This window comes from Erpetoichthys calabaricus, chromosome 6, assembly GCF_900747795.2.
Source record: "Erpetoichthys calabaricus chromosome 6, fErpCal1.3, whole genome shotgun sequence".
NCBI lineage: Eukaryota > Metazoa > Chordata > Cladistia > Polypteriformes > Polypteridae > Erpetoichthys > Erpetoichthys calabaricus.
The window spans coordinates 68,809,056-68,831,942 of NC_041399.2; the positions used below are offsets into that span (position 1 = coordinate 68,809,056).

The 22,887-nt window shown below is 37.5% G+C and overlaps 1 protein-coding gene across 1 annotated transcript in view; it reads left to right on the forward strand.

Annotated features, from left to right (window-relative positions):
- greb1l (GREB1 like retinoic acid receptor coactivator) overlaps positions 1-22,887 on the forward strand; it is a 240,877-nt gene that overhangs the window by 106,972 nt on the left and 111,018 nt on the right. The window contains 1 exon segment of the mRNA XM_051928928.1: positions 15,772-15,931. Within this exon segment, the coding sequence (XP_051784888.1) occupies positions 15,775-15,931 (157 nt within the window). The 5' untranslated portion in view covers positions 15,772-15,774.

Below are 22,887 nucleotides of genomic sequence, written 5' to 3' on the forward strand. Positions count from 1 at the left end.
GAGGCTTCATATATCAGCCAGGTTAATTGGCAAAAATGGATATGCCATCAAAGAGTACACCATGTATTTTGTGGAAACTACTGTGTTTCACCTCCTAAGGCCTTTCATGTGGCTGTCAGGCATTGTTGCACTGTCATTGTGTGATATGTGGAGCACAAGTTGCACAGGTTTACTTGAATTGCAGCAGACTCTGGGCAAGTGATACAGAGAAATTATAAAATACATGCATACCTTGAACTGAGATGATACCTGACAGCAACTATATTACGTGAAGATCTTATAGTAGTGCTCCTGCACACAGTGTCACCACTAAAGAGTTTATCTCATACAATACAAAGGTGTATCAATCATAAGTTTAACTCTGGGGTATTGGATCTTATATATGGATTATGCATTTTCACACTTTCCTCTTCTATATGATCACTCTTTTGAAAGACACACTAGATCATAGGTTTCCCATTTGTGTGTGAAGAAACAGAACACTTGCTGTAGCTTGGATTCATCTGGAACATTGAACTTGCAAATAATCACTTAATTTGAACCATTTACCATTAATATGCTTTTTATCTATAGAATATAGTTGGATAAACAACTTTTCATTTGTTTTCTAATTTTTGAAAACCATTTGGAATATTTAAGGCTTTAAATCTTCTGTAATGCATTCATGTCCATCTTTCTTGTATGATATTTATTCACGTCTCCAAGAGTCTTAGTCACTTTTTCCTCACAACGTTTCTGAATTGTTGTGCCTGCTTTTCACTTAGTAAACCATTTTTAAAATGCATTTAATTATGAATGCTTTTGGGAAACACTTTCGAAAAACTTATATAGGCATTAAAGCCATTAATAATAATAATAAAAATATCAACAACAACAATAATAATAATAACAGTGTCACAGTAATTAATGTTGCTTTCTCAAGGCTCCAAGATCTTTTATGTTTGTAGTCTGGGTTTTGTTTAGAGTTTTCAAGTTCTTCCTTTCACTAGTGAGTACATTAGCATGAAGTCCTGAGAAAGTGTAGCAAAAAGCCCCCATCAATACGAATGACCGTCAACCTTCTGCTTAAAGCGTAAAGGGCAGACAGAGATTATTTATAGAAAAAAATTGATTTCTGCAAAATGATGTTTGTGACAAAAAGCTCCTAAGAGCTCAAAAGGTACAGCAGGAATTGCCTGAAAAGGCAATCCAAAAATAAGTCCTGATGTAAAATCCAGTACTGAGGTCAAAAATAGAGCAGAATGATCAAAACATCCAAGAAATACACAAAAGCACAATAAATCATTATAACTCACAAGAACCACTAAGTGCATTCAAATGAACTGCAAGGGACTCCATCTCAGTCTTTATAGGTCTGAGGGCGACCTCTTGATGGTGAGAAGAAGGTGGTCCTGCCTCTTGGGTAACTACCCACAAGACACACGGAACACAGAAGAAGATATATAGTGACATAGATACTAAATGATCAAAAAGGACATAAAAAATAAATGTGAACCCCACCCAGGTGGGAACAGTGGCTGAAACGTAGCACACTGGGCTTCTTGTACCTCTGTAATAGAGAAATTTCTTTCAGAAAATGGATGGGAATAATATAATAAAAAATGATATAGTTGAAGTGAAGTAGAAGTGTGTATGTTGTGTAAGCAAAGGTAAATATAGTCCAGAATAACACAGTAGGACATATGGCTGGGCTGATCAGTCTGCTATTTGATTGAAATTAGACATAGTAGGTTTTAAAACTATATTTAAATTTTGGAACAGAAGGAATGCTATAGTCATGGTATTGACTGAATCTTCAGAGATTATTAGAAGTTTGTGCATAAAAAAGAGAGCTGTTATACTTGGTTTTATTATACTTAACATATGTATAATAGTTGTCTGTCAAATGGGTATGCTTTGTCATTAATCAGACCTATGTGCTATGGTAGGTGACTGGTGGCCTCCTATTTTTGTTCACTATGTCGTATTTAGAAAGTAGTGGGAAGCAAATGATATTTTGTGAGAAGTAGATTTCCACATGTGGAGTGGCAGTATAGTCATTGCCTTTACTGCTGTGTCAAATTACGGGTATTTGTATGTGGGCCCTTCTCTCCTCTTGACCTTTGTCTTGTGAGGATCAACTTTTCAATAGAGCACATGGGGCTGCAAGGCTCTCATTTTACATCACTGTTGTTTTCAACCTCTAGTCTCACAAAAGAGTATTGAACTCTGCTTGTCAAAATATGTGATGTTCTACTGGAAAGGTGGTCTTAGGTGTGTGGTAAAAGAATGAGTAGGACACACGTGCCGCTCATTTATTAACTGTCAGTCATAGGCAGATGACTTAACTTTTATATATAAAGAGAGTTTTCCTATAAAATTGATACTCTGTTAGTTTTATCATAAGAGTATGTGTGTTTTTATTACATGGAAAGTTATTATTAAATGGGGTTAATGTATCTTAGAGGCTATTATATGTTTCACCTATTTACAAAAACATTTTTAGCCTTAACTTTCAGGTTACATCTACTATCAGATAGATAGATAGATAGATAGATAGATAGATAGATAGATAGATAGATAGATAGATAGATAGATAGACAGACAGACAGACAGACAGACAGACAGACAGACAGACAGACAGACAGACAGACAGACTTTATTAATCCCAAGGGGAAATTCACATACTCCAGCAGCAGCATACTGATAAAGAAAATATTAAATTAAAGAGTGATAACAATGCAGGTATACAGACAGACAATAACTTTGAATAATGTTAACGTTTACCCCCCCCCAGGGTGGTATTGAAGAGTCACATAGTGTGGGGGAAGAACGATCTCCTCAGTCTGTCAGTGGAGCAGGAAAGTGACGCAAGTCTGTCGCTGAAGCTGCTCCTCTGTCTGGAGATGATACTGTTTAGTGGATGCAGTGGATTCTCCATGATTGACAGGAGCCTGCTCAGTGCCCGTCGCTCTGCCACAGATGTCAAACTGTTCAGCTCCATGCCTACAATAGAGCCTGCCTTCCTCACCAGTTTGTCCAGGCATGAGGCGTCCCTCTTCTTTATGCTGCCTCCCCAACACACCTCTGCGTAGAAGAGGGCGCTCGCCACAACCGTCTTGATAGAACATCTGTAGCATCTTATTGCAGATGTTGAAGGATGTCAGCCTTCTAAGGAGGTATAGTCGGCTCTGTCCTTTCTTACACAGAGCATCAGTATTGGCAGTTCAGTCCAATTTATCATCCATCTGTACTCCCAGGTATTTATAGGTCTGCACCCTCTGCACACAGTCACCTCTGATGATCATGGGGTCCATGAGGGACCTAGTCCTCCTAAAATCCACCACCAGCTCCTTGGTTTTGCTGGTGTTCAGGTGTAGGTGGTTTGAGTCGCACCATTTAACAAAGTCCTTGATTAGGTTCCTATACTCCTCCTCCTGCCCACTCCTGATGCAGCCCACAATAGCAGTGTCGTCAGCGAACTTTTGCACGTGGCAGGACTCCGAGTTGTATTGGAAGTCCGATGTATATAGGCTGAACATGACCGGAGAAAGCACAGTCCCCTGCGGCGCTCCTGTGTTGCTGACCACAATGTCAGGCCTGCAGTTCCGGAGACGCATATACTGAGGTATGTCTTTAAGATAGTCCAATCTACTCCCATCTCTGTCAGCTTGTCCCTAAGGAGCAGAGGTTGGATGGTGTTGAAGGCGCTAGAGAAGTCCAGAAACATGATTCTTACAGCACCACTGCCTCTGTCCAAGTGGGAGAGGGATCGGTGTAGCATGTAGATGATGGCATCCTCCGCTCCCACCTTCTCCTGGTATGCGAACTGGTATGCGAACTGCAGAGGGTCGAGGGCGTGACGGACCTGTGGCCTCAGGTGGTGAAGCAGCAGCCGCTCCATGGTCTTCATCACATGCGACGTCAGAGCAACAGGCCGGAAGTCATTCAGCTCACTAGGATGTGATACCTTTGGGACTGGGGTGATGCAAGATGTTTTCCAAAGCCTCTGGACTCTCCCCTGTTCCAGGCTCAGGTTGAAGATGCGCTGCAGAGGACTCCCCAGCTCCAATGCACAGGCCTTCAGCAGTCGTGGCGATACTCCATCTGGACCCGCTGCTTTGCTGGCACAAAGTCTCCTTAGCTCTCTGCTTACCTGGGCTGCTATAATTGTGGGTTGGGGTAAACTCTCTTCTATGCTGGTATCAGCAGAAGGATGGGTGGAGGGTGCAGTACTCGGAGGTGAGAGTGGGTTAGGGTGGTCAAACCTGTTAAAAAAGTTGTTCATCTGGTTTGCTCTCTCGATGGTGGTACCCCGCTTCGAGCTGCAGCCAGTGATGATCTTCATCCCATTCCACACTTCCTTCATGCTGTTATTTTGCAACTTCTGCTCCAGCTTTCTCCTGTACTGCTTCTTTGCCGCCCTGAGCTGACTCGGAGTTCTTTCTGCACGCGCTTGAGCTCATGCTGATCACCGCCTTTAAAAGCCCTTTTCTTCTGGTTCAAAAGGCCCTTGATGTCACTTGTAATCCATGGCTTGTTGTTAGCATAGCAGCGTACTGTTCTTACTGGAACTACAATGTCCATACAGAAGTTGATGTAGTCAGTTGTGCAGTCAACAACCTCCTCAATGTTCTCACTATAAGATCCCTGCAGGATATCCCAGTCCGTAGTTCCAAAGCAGTCTCTCAGAGCCTGCTCTGCCTCAGGGGACCACTTCCTGAATGAGCGTGTGGTTGTAGGTAGCTTCCTCACTCTTGGTTTGTAGTGAAGCTGAAGCAGAACCAGGTTATGATCTGCTTTCCCAAGCGCAGGCTGTGGGGTGGGGCTGTATGTGTCTTTAACGTTTGCATACAGCGAACGGTCAATAGGTCAATAGTCCTAATTTCCCGGGTGTTACAATCCACATACTTGGAGAAGGCAGGTAATGTTTTGTCCAGTGTTACATGGTTGAAGTCTCCAGCGATTAGCACAAGTGCCTCAGGGTGCTGCGTTTGTAGTTTAGCAACTGCGGAATGGATGATGTCACCCGCTATCTCCACGTCCGCCCGAGGACGGATGTAAACAATAAAAACAATGACGTGTCCAAACTCTCTGGGCAAGTAATAGGGGCGAAGACTTACGGCCAACAGTTCGATGTCCCTGCAGCATGTGGAGATTTTAACGTTAACATGTCCAGAGTTGCACTATCTTTTATTGACATAGAGTGCAAATCCACCTCCTTTCTGCTTTCCGCAGGTACTTGCGTCTCTGTCCGCTTTAACTGTGCTAAACCCGGGTAGTTCCACATTAGCATCTGGGATGTTAGTTGTTAGCCACGTTTCACTTAAACACAACAAACTGCATTCTCTGTAGGTCTTGACATTTTTCACCAGCGCAGCCAGTTCGTCAATTTTATTTGGTAGTGAGTTCACATTTCCCAGGATCACAGAAGGCACTGAAGGTTTGTAGCGCCACTGTCTCGCTAAATGCTTGGTTTTTATCTTAGCACCGGCTCTGCTGCCACGATACCGTTTTCTTACCTCGTCAGGTAAATAGGGAACCACACCGGTGCAGGCATTTGTTCTCAGCGCTTTAAGTTGACTACTTGAATAGACGAGTCTCGGCGTGTAAAAGTCCATGTCCAAGTAGTAAAAAGTGTCCAGGGGATGAGTCCACATAAAAGAAAATGGTAGGAGTTAACAGTGAAATAGAGAAAATGTAGAAAAATAAAGTCATACACGGAGCTGCTGAAATAGCTGCCACTCGCAGCGGCACCTGAGTCAAGTAGTATCAGAATGTACAACATACAATATCCCTTTTGATTGGAATCATTTCTCTTTTTGCTCACATTAGCCTGCATTGGAGACAGAGCCCTTTTATTACTATTGAAGACTCAAGGTGCAGGAACAGCAGTGAGTTGCTAGATGCAGTTTTAGTCTGTTGTCAATGTAATGAAACCCTAACCATGGAAGTTATTAATTAATTGGAAATTGAGGTTTAAAGTCCCCAAAGACCAGGACCTTAAAAATGCTAGAGTGTAGAGGAGAGTCTGGGGCAAAGGCTCAATGCCAGGAGAAAGTTCATGGTCATGAGATAGAGACCAGGAAGGAGAGAGGGTTAATACAGTGGTCTATACGGTAGGTGGGCTAGTGGATAAGCCACTCAAGCTGGTAGAGTGATACAGCCAAGCCCATTGGAATATATGGTTGTTTTCTTTCTTTTGCTTGATTTGATACTTAAGTTTGTTCCTTTGTGTAACCCTGTTGTATTAATCTTGATAAATGCACCCTTTTGATAAACTCTGTGTTCACATGAATTTTGCATTTGGAGTTTATTTTCTTTTGTTTATTTTTTTGATGTCACTACAGTGAAACTTCCTGTTTCTTTGTTGCAACCATTTTTTTGAAAATCAATATGTAGATCATTTGTATCTCTACTTTTTTGTCTTTTCTAAAATGGAAAGTTATGATTTAGGATTTCTTCTTACCCATTATGGTTGTTTACCCCTTTTGGTTCCTACCAGATTAGTGACTTTAGTGTTTAATGACCTAGCCTGATTAACTGTTGCTTTTTAATAGTACCCCATGAAAAGCTATTTAAATACTGGTCCAGACTGCTTTTAATTTACAGAGGTTTTAGCTCAGTCTTCCTTAATAAATTGTAATATTATTGTGTGCAAGGAGATGAAAAGGTAGTGAAAAGATGAAGTCAATCTGAGAAGCTAAGTGTCCAAATCAGGATGACAATCAAAGGACAAAGCAAACATCAGAGCCAGAAACAAGACAAAGACAAAAATCAATCCTGCCTCTAGGGCCTACTAGAATAAGAAACTAACTGCTGTTATAGTTCATGAGGATGTTGAATCCACAGAGGAATAATGCAGTATATGGGCACTGCCATATTTACAGCACAATGTCCTGTGATGACAGACACATGAGTTACGTGGACATGTAACTGAACTCAAAATGACGTAGTGTAAATAGAATCTAATAGTAATTAAAATAACTTTTAAATTATAAAACCAATTGTGAAACAGATGCTGAAAATATAAGTTCATGTATAAAAATTTCAAAAAGAAGCAAAACTACACATAAAACAGATGCATATTATTACATAAATATAAATGTTTTGAAGGTAAGGGTATTGGCCCACAATACAAAGAAGATGGGTATTTTTTGAGTTTTGCATTAATGTGTCAGTAGAATAGAGACAATTAGATTACCAAATATTTTTTTCCCAAATAATTAAATGGTACAGAGAAATGTTTGTAGTTTATTAAAGAAATATATTAAGTAATAGACAACTTTTCAAGTAAAAATATGATTTCTTTGTATGTATACAAAAAGAATACAGTGATCCCTCGCTATATCGCGCTTTGCCTTTCGCGGCTTCATTCCATCGCGGATTTTATATGTAAGCATATTTAAATATATATCGCGGATTTTTCGCTGCTTCGCGGGTTTCTGCGGACAATGGGTCTTTTAATTTCTGGTACATGCTTCCTCAGTTGGTTTGCCCAGTTGATTTCATACAAGGGACGCTATTGGCAGATGGCTGAGAAGCTACCCAGCTTACTTCTCTCTCTCTCTCTCTCTCTCTCTCTCTCTCTCTCTCTCTCTCTCTCTTGCGCTGACTTTTTCTGATCCTGACGTAGGGGGATTGAGCAGGGGGGCTGTTCGCACACCTAGACGATACTGACGCTCGTCTAAAAATGCTGAAAGATTATCTTCACGTTGGCTACCTTTTGTGCAGCTGCTTCGTGAAGCGACATGCTGCCCGGTGCTTCGCATACTTAAAAGCACGAAGGGCACGTATTGATTTTTTTTATCTCTCTCTCTCTCTGTCTGCTCCTGATGGAGGGGGGTGTGAGCTGCCACCTTCAACAGCTTTGTGCCGTGGTGCTTCGCATACTTAAAAAGCCAAACAGCCCTATTGATTTGTTTGCTCCTTTGAAGAGGAAGATATGTTTGCATTCTTTTAATTGTGAGACAGAACTGTCATCTCTGTCTTGTCATGGAGCACAGTTTAAACTTTTGAAAAAGAGACAAATGTTTGTTTGCAGTGTTTGAATAACGTTCCTGTCTCTCTACAACCTCCTGTGTTTCTGCGCAAATCTGTGACCCAAGCATGACAATATAAAAATAACCATATAAACATATGGTTTCTACTTCGCGGATTTTCTTATTTCGCGGGTGGCTCTGGAACGCAACCCCCGCGATGGAGGAGGGATTACTGTATTATGTATATCTCAGTGCACAATTAAACAAACATAACAAATAGTTGTTAATGACTAGTGACATAATTAGTTGATTGAACCAAACTGACTTACTGAATCTAAAATGGGTATAAGAGGAATCTAACTAGGTGAAAGAGAACTGAACTAAAAGGTAAACGTGAAGCATATGTGACAGTTTAACCTTCAAGTTATCAATTCTTTACAAAATGGCAAGTGTGAGCCTAGCAACAAGACAAAAGGTAGTTATCCTGCATCAGCAAGGACACAAGGAAGGAGAAATTTCATGTCAGACAGGAGTTTCAAGATGTGCTTACCAAACATTTCTGAAGAGCAATGATACAGGCAAGGCTGAAGGCCAGAAACGTAGTGTTCAGCCAGGGAAAATAAGTGCCGCATATTAGAGATAGATCAAAGTTTTGAAATCAGAAGAAGTTCATCACTACTATCAGAGCGGAAGCCACAGACACCACTGGGACCCAATCACTCTACGGTTTGAAAAAAATCTTGTCAGAAGTGGTCTGCATGGAGTTGTATGTTTGCTGCTAAAATCTTATTCCTCAGAAGTGGAAATAAAGCCAAGAGAATCATCTATACACAAAAGAACTGGAGTGCTGAACAATGATAACAAAAGCTCTGAAATTTAAAATTTTTTGTTTCAAACAAAAGGCACCTTGTCCATTGAAGAGCTGGAGATTGCTACATGAATAAGTGTCTGCAACTACAACAGCAAAATGTAGCTGAGGTTCCTTGCAGGGTTGGGGCTGAATTTCTGTAAATTAATTTGGTGTCTGGTCAGCTTTAATGGAATCTTCAGTGGTTTGAAGTTTAATCAGATTCTCATCCACTATGCAATATTATTAGTGAGGCATCTAACAGGTCCCAGCTTAATTCTGTACCAAGGCACTGGCACCAACCAGGCGGTCAAGATCACAAAGAACTATTTCAGCAAAAAGAAGAACAAGGCATTCAGCAAAGGATGGTATGGCCTACACAGAACTTTGATCTCAACATTATCAAGGCTGTCTGGGATTACCTGGAGAGACAGAAAATAAGCAAGACAGCCAAAGTCTACAGGAAAACTGGTACAAATTTTTTAAGATGTCTTGAACAATCTACCTGCAGTTATTCTTATAAAACTGTTTTGGGAGTGGAATTAAGAGAACTGGTGCAGTTTTAAAGGTAAAGTGTGACACACCAAGTATTGATTTGATTTAGCATTTTACTATTTACTGCTCTTTGTTACATTCATTGTTTCTTTGATTTAAAAAATGTGCAATTTAATTATTTTGAAGGCATTTTCACATTACAGATTTTATTGCATGTGCTGAAGTGTTACATTCTTTGTTTCTTTGATTTAAAAAATGTGCAATTTAATTATTTTGAAGGCATTTTCACATTACAGATTTTATTGCATGTGCTGAAGTCTTTTTTTACAGTGCTTTATATGTACCATAGTTAGCTATCTGTTGGATTTGCTTGATAATAAGGTAAACAGGGATGAATTGCTGGTATAAAGCCTCTGTAATTAATTACAACAGATTGAGTAAATTAAATATACTGCATGGAGGTGCAGCAAAATATCTTGGTGTATGTATTTTGAAATCAGTAAAATCGGACATCTATGTTAGAACTTGGAGATTAGATTAATAATCACACTGTAGAGAGAGAATTGGTATCAAAACCAGTTTAGTAATCAAACTGTACTGGCTTTCATTACTTTTCACAGTTCGTTTTGTTAAACCAGATAAAGATCTTGAAAACTGTAATAACTGAAATGTTTCCATTTTCTCCTGGGGCCTCATGTATAAACGGTGCATACGCACAGAAATGTTGCGTACGAACGTTTCTATGCTCAAATCGCGATGTATAAAACCTAAACTTGGCGTAAAGCCACGCACGTTTCCACGGTACCTCATACCCTGGCGTACGCAATTTCTCTGCTTTGTTTTGCAGACTGGCAGCACCCAGCGTCAAAGCAGTGCTACTGTTCCTGTGTGGTCACTCTTTCTTTCTAAGACCCACATTCCTGACGCGGTATTATAAATACACAGAAATTAACTGCATATTGTTTATTAGTGTAATGCATCTGATTGTAATTAACCTGTAGCAATATAATGGTCCAGGGAATAGCCATAGTATTCCAAATACCATAACTGCTTTAGCGTTGTTACTCTCACTGCATCTTCTTCTTCTTTCAGCTGCTCCCGTTAAGGGTTGCCACAGCGGATCATCTCTTTCCATATTACTCTCACTGCACCACTCGGAGTATTTATATCACTGTATCTGAGTGGGGAATCACAGCAGCAGCTGATCGGAAAGAGAATTATCGGTATACAGTTTCAAGCACACGCTGCCTCAGCCACGGCAAAACGGGTCAAAGCCTTTCCTGTACGGACCTCGCGTTTCAGAAACAGTTTCATCCCAAGAACTATAAACGCACTCAATCAAGTGCTCCTTGTAGAACTGTTTGTACTTGTAAGTACAATTACTCCACTGTAAACTTGCACTACAGTTATAATATTGCACAACCTGCACCACTTTATAAAGCGCGTATGATGACGATATCATTTTTAAGATGAAATGCAGCAAAATATGTTGCTTATAGTATACAGATAAAACTAACTTCATTTAAATAATCTGTATCGTTAATAATTAAACATGTGAGGACACGGTGCCGCAGCGCTAGCTAGTTCACGGATAGCTCCTGCCTTGCTCTGTATTATTGCTGGTGCTGACGTGACACTGGAAGGATAGACGGATAGAATAATTAAACATGTACTACGAAGATATTTCAGTGTTCCTTAAAAGTTTTGAAGAATCGGCGTTCTAAGCTTACAGATGGCTTAACGTCTATTACAGAGTTGATTGTGTGGCGATTGGGTATTTGGAGAAAGAAAAGTAAGGACAGGAAATGGAGGTTAGTACGTTTGAAAGAGACAGTACTTCTGTAATAAATTATTTCATCGAAGGTCGCACATGGCGCAGAAAGCCTCTTGCGTGAGATATGAACAATCACTGCACCACCGTGTTCCCATGTTTAATAACATGCTTTCATTCCTATCATCATGAAAAAAATATCACGTATACATCTCAGTATTTTAATTATTCAGAGAGCTGTAATATCACGAATGTAATGGATTCTGTGTCGGAGAAAGAATGGAAGCACGTAGTGATTCACACACATAGAGCACATAGAAGATCAAACACAGAACAAAGCATTTAACGTGCTACTGTAGTTACGATGGGATTTGAGAAACTAGTAAAATAAATGATTATAAGATGAAGTTTATGATGTTCTACTTTAATGACAAAATAAACTACGTGATTAAAGTGGAAATTTCGAGATTAAAGTTGACATTTTGTGCTTTTTTCCCACTGTGTGCCTATTTTTTTTCTCTGTACCCTAATAAGCTTTCATATGACACTCAAACGGTCCACTAAGAATTGCCTTTTCACGGTGACTTTGATATGTGATGACTTCTTTTTTATTTCGGGCACTGTGCGACTTTGTGAACTTGAGCTTTCGAGTTTCTCCGACACTGTCACTCAATCAGCTTCCTTTTGTTGATTATCCCACTGTTTAAACCAACAAATAGTACGTTTTTCCTTTGCCTCCACTTGGTATTCGCTGAAATTCTTATATTTTCCCCCGTGCTTTTCCCATTGTCTTTTCACAGAAGGCTATTTATATTGATTTGCATATTCAAAGAGGTGTAATTCTGGGAGGAGTTGAGGCGGGACAAAAGGCGCGTGCACGTGCGTTACTTTTCACGCTGATCGGGATTTATGTAGCGGAAGAACGTGGAAGTTTGCGTACGCACAGATTCCTGCATCTGGATTTTTATGTGCATATGCACATTCCCGCTTTTGTGCTTACGCCATGTTATAGTGTGAGTTCTACACACGGCGTTATACATGAGGCCCCTGGTGACAGAGGCAAGTTCCTGCATTTGGCATTTTACTTAAGTGCACTGCCTGTTTCCAGTCCTTATGTTACTTAAGTGTACTGCCTATTTCCAGTCCTAATGAGTGAAAAATACAGGTTATAAATTTTCCATTCTTTGTATTTCCAGTACTTCCTGTCTTTTTATTTTCACTTTCTTGATCTGTTGTATGTAAACATCAGTATAGTCTAACTATAGGTAAAGTTCAACAACCTAATATTTTATCATTGCCACTTTTGTAGTATGATATATTATAGTATAGGTGATACATGTGTATATAAATGCCTTGAAAATGTAAAAAAACATCTTAGGCTACAGGAAAGACTAGAACTTGTAGAAATATATGTTTATAATTTCAGCTCTCAGGAAACTATCAGCTTAACATCAACATCATTTTGTTTGGCAAAACAAGTCTGAGGCAAACAAGAATGCTCCACTAATATTGATTGAATGAAAAAAATACCAAATTTTATTTAATGGAAGCCTCAAGAGTCATTTTGAGTGAAATTTGAACCGGTCTTTTAACTTGCCATGTTAAAGTACTTTACTGTTTAAAAAGCACTGTGGCAATTTGTGGTTATGATTGTTGTCTCAGATTCAAAGGATTTGTTGTGCATTTCTAATCTGCTCATGTTCTAAAAATTGTGAGCAGGGGTTTTACCCTGTAGGTTTTCATATATATCCTATGTACATAGTAGATTAGCTGGAAAATCTCAGCTGGGCCATTTTTTGTGGGGAATCACATGTTTATTAATGTCATCATAAAGAACATAACATACCACAGCAAAAAATTATATATATATCTGCATAAGGAATTAAGCTGACCTGTTATGAGTTTACCTTACAGTGTATTAGATTGTGTTCTACATCTGATCTTGCTAGGATATGCTATAGCTTCCTTCTGTCTTTCCAAATAAAAGGAAAATTCAGGAAGGATAGAGGAACAATGTAGAGATGGACTTCATTAGTAAATGCCATTAACTTTCAAGGCTTCCTATTCTTTACAAAGAGCAATAAGAAAAATGTGAATGAGTTTTGTCAAGTCAGTATGCCTTCTTTAAGGTTCCCATGCTTGATCTATGTAGACCTCTAATGTAATGTCTTAATTTTTGGAATCTGATTTTTCATGTAGAGGGTAGAGGGAGGCAACTCAAGATGGATTGTTAGTCTATCACAAGATATATGCATAAATATTTCCACACTCACTCAAACCTTAAAGGATGTCTTTGTGCACTGAGACATCATCAGACATTCTCAGCAGGAAATTACATCATCAGACATTCTCTGTGGGCGTCACGGTGGCGAAGTAGTAGCGCTGCTGCCTTGCAGTAAGGAGAACTGGGTTTGCTTCCCGGGTCCTCCCTGCGTGGAGTTTGTATGTTCTCCCCGTGCAGGTTAGGTGGATTGGCGATCCTAAATTGTCCCTGGTGTGTGTGTGTGTGCCCTGCGGTGGGCTGGCACCCTCCTACCTTGCTCTCTGTGTTGGCTGGTATTGGCTCCAGCAGACCCCTGTAACCCTGTGCTAGGATATAGTGGGTTGGATTATGACTAACTGACATTCTCTGCACAAAATTAATGTGAACACTGGAAGAATATGCAAACTCTGTGCAAAAAGAAACAAAGCTAGTGAGTCAGCAGCATTTTTTTGTATCATACTTTAAAAAGAACACTTCTGGTTGTCTGGTATTGTTAAGAAATATATGGCAGTGATATAAAAAAAAGATCTTGAAAACTGATGATTCACTGTCATATAAGAGGATATTTTGTAAAAGTTTCAGATTTTTTTAAGCAGTAAGGTGTAGCTGAACTGTAAATTACATGCTTGCTAGTTTAACACACACTACCAACTCCCGCTGTGACTTTCAGCAAATCATTTAATATGACCCCTAATAAGAAAATGTGCACTGTTTATGCTGTTTTGAGTTGAAAATTACTTTTTGATAAATATTCATTCAAAACAGGCATTTGACATAAATCACTGAAACTGTGGCTTGAATTTTGAATTCAAGAATTCAACTGAGTGAATGAAATTGTTTTAATACTAAAAAAGAATGTTCAGTGACTCATAAAGCTGCTGAAATACCAAATCATAGTGACGTCTAAAGCTTTCTCTGAATTGCAGTAGTGCAGAAACAGGGATGTGGAAGATTGCCTCTTAAACTACTTCTGCATAACAAAGAGCTAAAGATTTTTGAGTCAGTGTGGGTTAACAATCCTAGGAGCATTGTGTTGTAATGTGAAGTGACGTAAAAATGCAAGATCTGAAGAAGAGGATCTCAGTATTGACAGATTGTGACCCTCTGAGCCCTCTCTGTACCAGCTGTTGACCTGCTGCTCTCTCACTAATACTTTACAGGGTCTGCTGTATTCAAGTCTTTACTACAGGGTTTTGCAGGATCTGGTTTGTAGAGACAGTCCACTTTTTAAGTTATATTCTTTTTAATATTATTCATACTGTATGAACTACAAGAGTAAGACAGAATCTAGTACCATGCCACAGACCCAACAACAAAAAAAAGACTGATATTTGTGGCTCCTTTGGCAGAATTCTACGTGTTAAGTGGCATTCGAAGTGTAGAAAGACATTTGACCACAGGTGTCAAACTCTGGTCCTGGAGGGCCACAGTGGCTGCAAGTTTTCATTCTAACTGTCTTCTTCATTAGAGACCGTTTTTTTTTGCAGATAATTTACTTCTTCTTCTTTAGTTTTAATTGACTTGACTCAGACCCCTTGTCTCTTTTTCCTTAATTAGCAGCCAAACAGTAATGAGACACAAAACAAATAACTAGTTCACTTGTGCCCATCACACAATATCTGAAATTAAAGAAAACATCTTGACGGTGTTCTTAGAAAAAACAGAAAAATCAACATATTTGGAAATGTCTGCTGTGGCAGAATGAGAGCAGCAACAAGCCATGGAATTAAATAACGGGTTTAATTAACAGCAAGAATCGGCTTCTCATTAAGAGATTGGTTGGAGTTTGAAATCCCAGTTTAGCTGGTCATCTCATGGCTCGTTTCAGATCTCATTTCTGTTTGGCTGTCATTTAATGAAGAAAGGAATCAATTCAGAGGACTGAATCCTTAAAACAGGGCTATTAAAATGAAGGGAAAAGGAGTTAATTAGCAGTGAAAACTGGTCAAGGAAAAGGGTTAGAATGAAAACCTGCAGCCACTGCGACCCACCAGGCATGGAGTTTGACACCCTTGCATTTGACAGAACTATAAAGACTGAAAAATGTATCCATATCAAAAGAAAAAAATCTTTTTTTCATGATAATAAGGTGCTACATAAGAATATAAGTAATGGCTACAAAGGTTCTGCAGGTAAATGGTTGTTATAAGGTTTTTTTATTTAATAATTTGAATATTTTTCTTTAGGTCCAATGAGTTGAATCACACCTCAGTCTTGTTTTCCCTTTTAAAAACCTTGTAGTTCCCAGGAGAATGTTCAAGATTTGTTTTCATTATTTTTCATTTATGTATATTTGTATTATATTTTCTAGTTACTTTTGTGCACAAAAATATAATTCTGAGTGTTGTTGAAATTAGAACGGAACATTTTTCATAATGAAAACATATTTGATGCATTTGTCGATTAACAACTGTCTTTTTTCCCACCTTTTCAGACAATGGGAAATTCATATGCAGGGCAACTGAAATCTGCCCGTTTTGAGGAAGCTCTTCATAATTCCATTGAGGCATCTCTTCGCTCCAACAATGAAGCTCCTCAGCCTGTCTTCTCTCAGCTTTACCTTATCCAGAACCAACAGCCAATTAAATTAGAAGGTATTTAATCACTAAATAGCTTTAAACAAACATCAGCTTTAGCCTATTTTCATTCATAGTCAGAATGTACCTAAACTACAAGACCTTGCTGTACTTTACAGATAATATTTGAATACATTTAAATTTCCTGATACTACACATTAACCTGAAAAAAATATAAATTTACAATAGAACCAGATTCATTTTCCAGTTAACCCAGTGTACTGTGTTTTTATGTCAACAGTATAGGCAGTATTGCTGAAAGGTGAAGGTTTGGACTTGAATATATGTGGTTCAAGGTCTGAGTTAGACTATTGGGTATAGAGAAGTACTGTGCTCCTATTATGAAAGATGAATGTAAAATATTCTGGAGTTTTCATCATATACGTAGAGTGAAATTTTAGGATTCTGGATAAAGTGTAATTCAATGTATTGTGAAGAAAATGTGTGAAAAGTACATCCAAGAATACAGATACAGTAATGTGCCTGAAGAGCATACGTAATCTATATTAGATAGATAGATAATGTTCATCAAGTTGTATTGTATCTGTAGGCATTCACATAATAAAAATAATGATCATTAAATGGTAATGATAATGATATTGGTGGCAAAGTTAACAGTAATTAATGCCGTTGCCTTACAGTGCTTACAACTTAAGTTTTATTCCTGGAACACTCACTGCTTGTGTAGAGTCAGAGCTTTCTTGCTATGTTCATACTGGTTTATTCTGGGTTCTTTAGTTTTCTCCTACATTCCAAAGATGTGCAGTTTAAATTCATTTTCACAATATGGTAAGAAAGGTGTACAGGTATAGAATAAAGTGATGAGTAAATTCTTAAAATAAAGCAATATTAATTGGAAATAATTGTGGGTTTGTATCTGACTATGCTAGACACAGGATAGACTCCACCTGCCCTGTGACCCTTTCCTGGATAAACAGTTTGAAAAAATGGGTGGAATGTGTATTGGAAGCATAGATGTGGTATGGTCTGAGTAAGTGACATAAATAGAAGAGCTCTTGCTGCAGCTTCTTTGAGCAGTAAGAGAAATACATAAAGCCCTTGCTGCAGAGAATTTAAAGCTGTACAAAAAAAAAGTTTTGTGAGAACTTCTAACTCTCTAAATAGTTATTTTGGTAGCTGCATGATTCCTCTGCAGAAAATAAGTGATGAGTGGTGAAAGTACGGTATATGATTATTTACAAATGCAAAAGCTTTTTTGTACTTGAAGCATGTAACCTTTTAAATTTTGGGCAGTATTGCTGTGTAACTGTTATTGAGGAGAAAAGAATGCTGATTCTGAGAATAAACATACACCCCTTAGGTATTTTTACCATACTCAAGGTATGGCAGTTAAACTCAGATGATTTGTTCAGAAGTCCTTAAGGCCATATGAAACAAGCACCAGGGTAGTTCTCTGTTCTTCTTTGTATTTTGATTTTGGAGCTTAATTTTAAATGTATTAGCATTTGTATATTTTCCCCATTTTATACTGTGCACATTTTTGGGGAAACAAGCTAGCATATAGACCTAACAGATAAAAGCCAAATAGATTTTGAACATTGATTTTCATATAGCAAATTTATTCATCAGAAGAAACAAGATTTTTAGTCATAAATAATAAGAAAGCAGGCTTCAGAGAATTTCAAACAAAATTAGGCTATACAAGAGCTGTAGGTATATTATGGTCAGGAATGTGATTACTTGAGTGTGTTTAAAGCACCTCAAGTAAAAGGGAAGTCAGGATAAACTTATAATTAATGTCAGAAATATGAAAAGTTTCTCTGTTTTCTCTAATATTATGGAGGTTGCAGAATCAGAAGATTATCTGAGGAATAGACTAGAACTGAATATAGAAATTCTACCATAAACGCAGACAGATTCTAAGTTTGCCTTAGTTTACAAATTGAAAGCATTCAATAACTTATTAAACCATAGTGCATGTAGCACTAAACTAGTGATGCTTTATTTACAATGCTTGAAGGAGGGGGTGTAAGAAATTCTGATTTATTACATTAAGTTTACATTTACCACATTAGTGCACTGCAGTAATATATTGCCTTTTGAAAGTAGTTATAACTTCTAGTTGAAAGTCTTTTAACTATATAGAAAGCTAACTCATCTTTCAACATAATTGCTTATTGAAAGACATACAGTAATCATGCATTTGTGTTATAGATACATAAACTACAAGTACTATATAAAACATATTTTGCAAGTGCCATTAAAGTTTCTATTGTTATTGACTTATATAAGATGAGTTATTTTCTTTTGTGTACATATGTGCATTATCGTGTATTTTGTTGAGAAAATGAAATAGTAAAACATTAACTAAGTTAGGCTGTGGTAGCCTGGGAGAGGGAACAATGCATATTGTTCGGAGTGGTGTTCTCTGAGGCTAAGGATCTGCACTGGCAATTGGAAGGTTGCCGGTTCGAATCCCATAAATGCCAATAGGGACTCTGCTCTGTTGGGTCCTTGAGCAAGGCCCTTAACCTGCAATTGCTGAGCGCTTTGAGTAGTGAGAAAAGCGCTATATAAATGCAAAGAATTATTATTTCTTTTCTTGGCTTGTGCACTCATTGCGCACATTTACAATGTTATATAGTTAGTCATTTTAAAACTGAATGTGTTATAAACAGTGCATTACTTTTCCATTTTTTTGTATGGAAAATTATGCGTTTGACTGTATTAGTTATTAAATACTAAGCCTATATATGAACATTCATGAAACTGACCAAAAACGCAGACTTGTGTAATAGTGTTCTTGTGTTTTATAAATATGTTTAGCCTTTAATGTGCTGTAAAGTAAATAACATCCATCCCCTTTTTATACCCTCAACTCAAGCCCCTATTTCGTAGATTCGTAGTATGAACACAGGCTATTATGCCACCTATCACAATGTTTCAACATATACATTATAACTGGAAATCAGCTAAACTGAGACTTCATTAATTGTTTTCTGTTACTGGATTGCACGCAGCACACACTCTTTTCTGCTTGGCTGTGCTATTGAGCCCTGCAAATAACACAGGTATTTGTACTTCAATAAAATAAGGATTGCATTAGGTTACTTGTTACTTTGAAAAGTAATTGGAGTAAGTAACTCATATTAGTTTTAACATTTTACCCTCAACACTTCTCTTGAGATTGTGCTTAAAAGACTAGCACTGTACATTCATCTCATCAACATAAACATAGCGATTTCTGAAATATTGAGACAGATTATTTCAGCCTGGAGAAAGACTAATGCAATCTACCAAGCATTTGCCACAGATAATTTACCTCTGTAGATGCTTCCACCATTTTCTATCGGTTGTTATTGGATATGAGGGGCCAAACAGGACATAAATCATATATTTTTGTGCATAATCTATTGGTTTACATGTGAACACTATTGGTTTATGAAAATTTACTATCAGTTTGTGTGCATACTTAATTGGTTTGCGTGTGTACAATACGGGTTTCATTCATATGAACTATATTGGTTCATGTCCATATATTATCAGCGTGTGCGTGAACTATATCCATTTGTATATGCATAAAACTGGTTTGCATATGAACTATATTGAATTACATGTGTATAGCCAATTATGCTCATTTACTGTTGTGTTTCAAGTCATTGTCTTGTTCCATCATCCAACTTCAATTAAGCTTCAAATGGCAAATTGCTACCATGGCAGTTTTCTGTAAAATTACTTAATGCAAACTGTCCCAGACCCTAAGGCAACAAAGCAATACTAAACAATGATTCTCCCTCCATAATTCTTCACGGCTAGGATGAGACTTTGGTATTAATATACAGTACAGTTTTTGCTCTAAACATAGTGTTGCATGTCTCTTTTTCAAAAGAGTTTAACATTCGTTCCATCTGTCCACAGAAAATTGATCCAGAATGACTGTGAAACATCCAGGTGGACATTGCAAATTTCAGATGCACAGCAATGCTTCTTTTGGAGAGCAGTGGTTGCTTCTGTGGTGTCTATTCTTGAACACAATTATTATTCAGTATATTCTTATAATGCAAACAGAAGCTTAAAATTTTACAAACATTTAATTGAAGACAGGCCATTCATCCTAAACAAACCTAGTCAATCCTATTCACTTAATTTCTCCAAAAAAAAAAATATCAAGTTAAGTTTTTGAAGGTCTCTTAAATTTATTTTGTTTACCATACTCATTGGTATCTTATTACACGTTTCTGTGTGAAAAAAAACTATATTGTATATTTGCTCCCCAACAAGTTTTCATCTGTGTCTCTGCATTCTTATTGGAGAACTCACCATAACAACTTGGTTCTGCTCCACTAAGTCCCTTCATAATTTCAAACACTTCCATCTTGTCACCGCTTAATCTCTCTTTGCATAAACTGAAAGGTTTCAGCTCATTGCAGCCTGTCATCAGTATCATATACCTCACAGTTCTTGAATCACCTTGGTTGCTTTTCTCTGGACCTTCTCCAGCGCTGCTATGTCATTTTTGTATTGTGAAGATCAAAACAGCACACAGCAATCCACATGAGTTTTCACTAATGAGTTATGTATCATAAGCATAACATACCTTGATTTGTATATTATTCAAGATAACATTCTATTGGCCTTCTTAATCGACTTTGTATAGTCTCTGGATAAAGAAAATGAAAAGTCCACTAAGAATCTTCGGTCTTTCCATAAGGTGTACTTCCATGTTTCTAACTTCCCTTTGTGTATTTAATTCTAAAGTTTTGTAATTCAAGAAGTATCAACTTTCTATATATTCATGTCTTATTTTCCTTCATAAATTCAGATTGTTCAAATTAGTGTTCTTTTATAGCAGCATGACCTGAGTCTACCATAACCTTTAGATCAAATTTATAGACAGAGAAAAAAAAAATGTTAAAAGATATATTGGCAAAAATACAGGCATAATAATTGTAGCAGCCATGGATAATCTAATAAACAAGTGTCAGAAGAAAAGAAATTGAGAAAAATTGGGATGATGACAGCCGCTCCCAATTATTGCTTCAGGAATTCCTTTTTCTGTAGAGTCATTTAGCTTTACAGCAAAAAGGATAATAGTTTAGTAGTATAAAATAGAAATACAGAGAATTCCCACTTAATCACGAGCAAAACCTCTAAAACTATTAAAACAGTTATCTTGAAATTTGAGCATTAATGCTATTTTTAAATTCTGTCTTTCAGTTTGCTTTTTATTCCATAATTGCATCTAGGAGGACAGAGTTTTTCCAGTTTAAAGGTGGCTATGTTGAAACCTTAAATCTAGTAGTCATTAACTCACTTCTAAATGTGATTTAATTTAGCAGGTGACAAATGTGACTGGAAAACAAACTTCTTTAATACATTTTTCATTCCAAACTGAAATTGTTCAAATAGGGTTCAAATAAATACATGCAATTAGTAGTATCTGTGGTTTACAGAGACTAGTCCGGAGGTCTACAGAGTTGGTCCTGTAGGGTCATATTGGCTGCATTTTTAGTTCCAATCCAGTTTCATAATGAGAATCAGATATTGCTGTTGAAGCAGTTATTGTTCAAGTAACATTTTTATGCTTCATTTTATTTGTCTCAGTTGTTATGATTCTGCATCCTTAATTGCTTGTTTTAGTCCTAACCAATTGCATTCATTTTTTATAATTCCTCCTTATTAGAGGTAAGAGGCAAATGACAAAAAAAACAGGACTTGTTTCTGTCTGCACCTGTGTATATTCATCTTGAAATATCTGGTTTAATAAGATGTTTGAAAGGAAAGTGAAAAAAAGAGAAGGACTGTGGATTACTAATCTGCTTCAGGCTAAAAATCATTTGTATGGTATCCTTGAAAAGAGAAAAATCTACAATATAAGAATGACCTGAAATTGCAGAATGAAAACACTAGCAAGCCATTAAATTAAATAAGATCTGCTATTAGCAAGGACTGGTTTCTAATTAGGTAATCGAATTGGAACAAAAATCATCAGCCAACCTTGCAGACCCCCCCCCCCAAAAAAAAACAAAACAACACAACTAAATTATTTTAGATTAATGGCCTCAGTGCTTCTATTCTGGTAATATCCTGGGTGCAAGGTGAAACAATCCTTGGTTTTTCAGTATTTTTGGGACCTTTTTTATAATGTACAGGTTTCAAGTTGAGTTTCTTCATTCCTGACTCTTGGAAGTGAACTGAGGTCTACATTAGATTCTGGTTTATCTTATCCTATCACTGAATCAATTAATCAGAAGAGGCAGTTCAGTGTTCTTAATGGGCCAGGTCCCTTTCTAGTGATGTTTTTGGTGTGCCTTCTTTGTAATGAGATGAGCACATTCTGACTTAGCAATTGAACTGTAACAAGATCAACAATTTAAGGGATACTGTAGTTATTTTCAACTCAACCCCTAAATAAACTTGTATGCTGTATGGAGTTGGTATACGGTCTCACGGTTCTCTGATGTGTTTGAGATTCCATTCAGTTCACTCTTTTCTTGGCAATTATTACAACACTTTTTGAAAGTTTGAAACGGATGATTTTGCAGGTTTTTGAATTTGAGGGGTTCTGGTATTGATTCACTTTCTCATTAATTTTTACATATATAAAATATTACAGTATAAACAAAATTATTTATGGCCACCTACTTGTGAGATTGCAGCTAAGGTATGATAAGCAAATGCCAGTTCATGGAATGAACTGTGTTGTACCAAATTATACCGGAAAACGATTCACCTATATACAGTATTTCTGTTTTTCTGCAACAAAGAACACAATTGATCTTTTTTACAAGTTTTCATTTGTATTGTTGTAAAAGATGTCCATCCTTATGAAGGGAGTTCATTAGGTAGAATGTGACCATTGAGACTTAATTTTAAAGCACATCTTCTTGAGTAATGTCTGTTTCAGCATCCCAATGGCCAGAATTACTTGTTCCATGTGTAGTTTACTATTTGCCACAGGATGTTTAATGGCAGCATGGTGGTGGAATAGTAGTGCTGCTCCATTGTAGTAA